Below are 5,208 nucleotides of genomic sequence, written 5' to 3' on the forward strand. Positions count from 1 at the left end.
GCTTAATCTCCTTAAGACAAAATGTGGAAGATGGTATTACTGATTCATTTCAGAAAGGCCAGGTATATTTTGCGTCCATTGTTTTTCTTATTTATTTTGTAGCCATTTTCAATTCTACTTTAAATCACATTTATATAAGGTTTTTTTTTCTTTCCTTAGTAGACTGACTTAGACTTCCTTAATTGTAATCAATTTAATTTATCCTTGATTTGTGTTCAGAGACCTAACACAGAGAGTGGTTGTAAGAAGCAAGATAGAGGAGGAAAGCAGTAAATTTGAGTCAGAGACATATCAGTGTTTTTCAACTTCTCTCTCTGCATCACAGTGCCCATGAAAGATTGATTGTGAGGAGCAATAAAGCTGACAATATTTGTGAAAACAACTGAAGCCTTCTCTGGTAAATGTCAGTGACCCTGTGAACACTAGTTCTTCCCTTTCCCCTGAAATTCAGAGAATATAATAGGAGATAATAGAGGTGAATCTCACCATAGGGAAGCATGTAGTTTATAGAAAGGAGACGGAATTTTCTATAAAGCTCTACTTTAGACATTTCATGACCCAGTTGAAATTTTTTTTTGACATATTTGTTGATATTATTTGGTTTAATTAAAGGAGTGAGTGTGCTTGAATTTTTGACAGGTAATATAAATAAAAAATAAGTGAACAAGTTGTCTGGACTACAGAAATTATCAGATCCAAATAATTAAAAATATGACTATGAAACTGAAATTGGAAAACTAAAGTAATGTATCTCAGGCCATTAGACAACAATAGCTCTTGCATAGCTTCCTGCACAATAATATGTTTAGATATTAACACTATGAACTAACAGTTTATGTGTTTATTCTTCTGTGCTGGGTAATATTCTTAATATTGTCATTATTTTATCTAATTTAATGCTCACTATGTCATTGGCAATGTCAGATGAACCTTGGCTGAAAGCAGAGAATTCCAGAAAGATGTTTATCTGTGTTGTGTTGAGTATGCAAGACTATGAAAGGAATTTGGCTGTGTGGATCATAACAAATTATGGACAACATTGTGAATAATGGGAATTCCAGAACAGTTAATTGTGCTCATGAAGAAACTGTACATAAACCAAGAGGCAGTCTTTCAACAGAACAAGGAGATACAGTGTGGTTTAAAATCAGGAAAGGTATGAGTCAGGGTTGTATCCTTTCACCATACATATTTAGTCTGTATGTTGAGCAAATTATCCAAGAAGCTGAACTATATGAAGAAGAGTCGGGCATCAGGATTGGAGGAAGACTCATTAACAACCTGTGATATGTAGATGACACAACCTTGCTTGCTGAAATCAAAGAAGACTTGAAGCACTTACTGATGAAGATCAAAAACTATAGCCTTCATCTCAACATAAAGAAAGCAAAAATCCTTACAACTGGACCAATAAACAACATCATGATAAATGGAAAAAAATATTGAAGGTGTCGAGGGTTACATTTTACTTGGATCTACAATCAACACCCATGGATGCAGTCAAGAAATCAAACGACGGATTGCATTGGATAAATCTGCTGCAAACCAAAAACCTGTTTCTGTCAAGTCAATTCTGACTCATAGTGATCCTATAGGACAGAGTAGAACTGCCCCATAGGGTTTCTAAGGAGCTGATGGTGTATTTCAATAGCCAACTTCTTAGTTAGCACCTAAGCTCTTAACTACTGCTCCTCTAGGACTCCAAAGGACCTCTTTAAAGTGTTACAAAACAAAGATGTCACTTTGAGGACTAAGGTGCGCCTGACCTAAGCCATGGTATTTTTGAATCACATCATATGTATATAAAAGCTGGACAATGAATAAGGAAGACTGAAGAAAAATAGATGCTTTGAATTATGATGTTGGCAAAGGATATTGAATATACCATGGACTGCCAGATGAACAAACAAATCTGTCTTGGAAGAAGTGTAGCCAGAATGCTCTTTAAGAAGGGAGATGTCCAGACTTTGGACATGTTATCAGGAGGGACCAGTCCCTGGAGAAGGATAGCATGCTTGGTAAAGTAGAGGCTCAGTGAAAAAGAGGAAGATCCTAAACAGGGTGTTTTGATACAGTGGCTGCAACAATGGGTTCAAACATAGCAACTATTGTGAGGATTTCATAGGAGAGGGCATTGTTTTGATCTGTTGTACATAGGGTCACTATGAGTAGGAACCAACTCAATGGTACTGTCTTAGTTATCTAGTTCTGCTATAACAGAAATACCAGAAGTGGGTGGTTTTAACAAAGAGAAGTTAATTTTCTCGCCATCTAGTAGGCTAGAAGTCCAAAATCAGGACGTCAGCCTCAGGGGAAGACCTTCTGTTTCTGTAGACTCTGGAAGAAGGTCCTTCTTGCCAATCTTCCTCTGGACTAGGAGCTTCTCCACAGAGGAACCCCAGGTCCAAAGGACACGCACTGCTCCTGGTGCTTCTTTCTTGGTGATATATGAGGTCCTTCTGTTTCTCTGCTTGCTTTTCTCTTGTATATCTCAAAGAGATTGTCTTAAGACACTACCTAATCTTGTATACCTCATCAATATAACTGCCACTAATCCATCTCTTTTCATCATAGTGATAGGATTTACTACACATAGGGAAATCACATAAAATGGTGGATGATCACACAGTACTGAGAATCATGACCTAGCCAAGTTGACAGACACTTTTGGGGAACACAATTCAATCCGTGACAGATACCTAACAACAACATTTCTCACCATACATTAGTGTTAAACTTTGTTCCTATCCTGTTTTTATATAGAGTGGACCAAGGAATGGAGAGTTTAGCAACTTACAGTGCAGGTAGAGGGGAAGTTGGACCCCGGGCAGTAGTCTGGTTGCAGAGTCTGTGCCCCTCAACCCTCTGCCCCTTGGGTTCTCTGAGGAGTCAGCCATGCCATGATAGTTTTAAGATCCCAGTGGCTCCTTAAACGAGAAAGGTTAATTCAATTCTGCCTACCTTAACAAACACTTTAGAAATAAAAAATTTTATTTCTTCGTCTCTGTCCCTCTCTTTTTGTCTTTTCCTCAATTTCTCTTTTTCACTCTTTGTGTTACATGAGGTAATGATTTTTCAAGTTCCTGCTACATGTCGATAGAGGATGCCTTCATCAGGAAACTTCATTACCCTGAACTCTGGCAACTTCAGTATATGTTATATAACTTACAAATCCTTTCAACCCACAATTTTGAATTCACCTATTTTTTTTTCTGGTAAGTATGTTGAGTAACAAGTGATTTATAATCCCCAAGTCAACACAAAAGTTCTACAACATTCTTCTGTAGTAAAATTGGGTTCATCTGTGTGTGAACTTACGTACACACACGCACACACACACACAAACACACACGTACCAAACATGAATTTCAGAGGGTCACATCTTCATGAGTGATCTGTTAACCTCAAAACTCTCCTTGATGCCTTAGGTGAAACCTCATGGACAACATCACGTTGCTGGTCAACCACACTGGAGGGTCTGATTTTATCCTGTTGGGACTCTTCAGTCAATCCAAACACCCAGCTCTGCTCTGTACGGTTATTTTTGTGATTTTCATGATGGCTTTGACTGGAAATGCCATCCTGATCCTCCTGATACACTCTAATGCCCACCTCCACACTCCCATGTACTTTTTCATCAGCCAGTTGTCTGTCATGGATGTGATGTACATTTCTGCCACTGTGCCCAAGATGCTCATGGACCAGGTCATGGGTGTCAAAAAGATCTCAGTTCCTGAATGTGGGATACAGATGTTCCTCTACTTGACTCTAGGAGGATCAGAATTTTTCCTTCTGGCTGCCATGTCCTATGACCGGTACATGGCCATCTGCCATCCGCTCCATTACCCTGTCCTTATGAACCATAAGATATGTTTCCTTCTGGCATCTGGCTGCTGGTTCTTAGGTTCAGTGGATGGCTTCATGCTCACTCCCATCACCATGACCTTCCCCTTCTGTAGATCCAGGGAGATCCATCACTTCTTCTGTGAGGTTCCTGCTGTAATGAAACTCTCCTGCTCTGATACCTCACTCATTGAGACACTCATGTACCTGTGCTGTGTCCTCATGCTCCTCATTCCTGTGATAGTCATTTCAAGCTCCTACACTTTCATCCTGCTCACTATCCATAGGATGAACTCGGCAGAGGGCCGGAAGAAGGCCTTCACCACCTGCTCCTCCCACATGACTGTAGTCATCCTCTTCTATGGGGCTGCCATCTACACCTACATGATCCCCAGCTCCTACCACACCCCAGAGAAGGACATGGTAGTGTCTTTCTTTTACACTATCCTCACTCCTGTGCTAAACCCTTTAATCTATAGTCTTAGAAATAAAGATGTCACAGGGGCTATGAAGAAAATGTTGAATGTTGAACCTGTTAAGAAAGCATGAAGTAGGAAATTTTGGTAGTAACTGTTTCTTTTCCTTCTCTCTACATATCAGAATTTTCACATCTTATGCCTACATTATTCCTCACACCCTCATATCACAGTGTTTTACATCATTTTCATCCTTTTTTTTTTTTGAAGTTGTTGAGTTGTTGTTTGCGTGTATTGCCATAATATTCTGTAGAAGAATATTCACATTCTTAGGAAAAACATAATGAAAAAATTTAGAAGTAAAAGCCAAACAAACTCTCAAATGAGAGAGATAGAAGGAGGGAAATGGTGAAACAAAAGTAGGAAAATGTTAACAATAGGTGAGCCTATCTAAAGGGCATACAGGTATTCTTTTCACTATACTTATTCATGCTGCTTTCTGGCACGTTTGAAATTATTTCCAAATAAAGACTTAAATACCATTTCTTGTCACCCCCCTTTTTTTTGAGTTATGTTGCATAGTGGTTAAGAGGTACAGCTACTAACCAAAAGGTAGGCAGTTCAAATCCACCAGGCGCTCCTTGGAAACTCTATGGGACAGTTCTACCCTGTCTTATAGGGTTGTTGTGAGTCAGAATCGACTCAAAGGCAATGGGTTTGGTTTGGGTTTTAATCTCTAGTGGCAGCAAGACACAATACCTTAGAAAACATATACACCTCTGCATAACTATTCATCACTGAATGTATTCCTTACTGACCATACTGAATATATGTGCACAGTTTTTACTAAGGGCTGCTTTGTTCCAGGTGGCAGCTCTAAAGACACCTAGTGGGTAGAAATCATTTGAAACTATTAGTACTGCATGATAGATTTAGAATACAGGACTTC

At 39.1% G+C, this 5,208-nt stretch overlaps 1 protein-coding gene across 1 annotated transcript; it reads left to right on the forward strand.

The window, feature by feature from the left end:
• The first annotated feature begins 3,438 nt into the window (after positions 1-3,438).
• On the forward strand, positions 3,439-4,392 carry LOC126067597 (olfactory receptor 2T29-like). Its single transcript, XM_049869667.1, has one exon. The coding sequence runs from the start codon at positions 3,439-3,441 to the stop codon at positions 4,390-4,392; it is 954 nt and encodes a 317-aa protein (XP_049725624.1).
• The last annotated feature ends 816 nt before the right edge of the window (positions 4,393-5,208 follow it).

Source organism: Elephas maximus, chromosome 2 (assembly GCF_024166365.1).
Source record: "Elephas maximus indicus isolate mEleMax1 chromosome 2, mEleMax1 primary haplotype, whole genome shotgun sequence".
NCBI lineage: Eukaryota > Metazoa > Chordata > Mammalia > Proboscidea > Elephantidae > Elephas > Elephas maximus.

Coding starts and splice junctions, on each gene's coding strand:
- LOC126067597 (XM_049869667.1), top strand. CDS start 3,439: ATGGACAACATCACGTTGCTGGTCAACCACACTGGAGGGTCTGATTTT.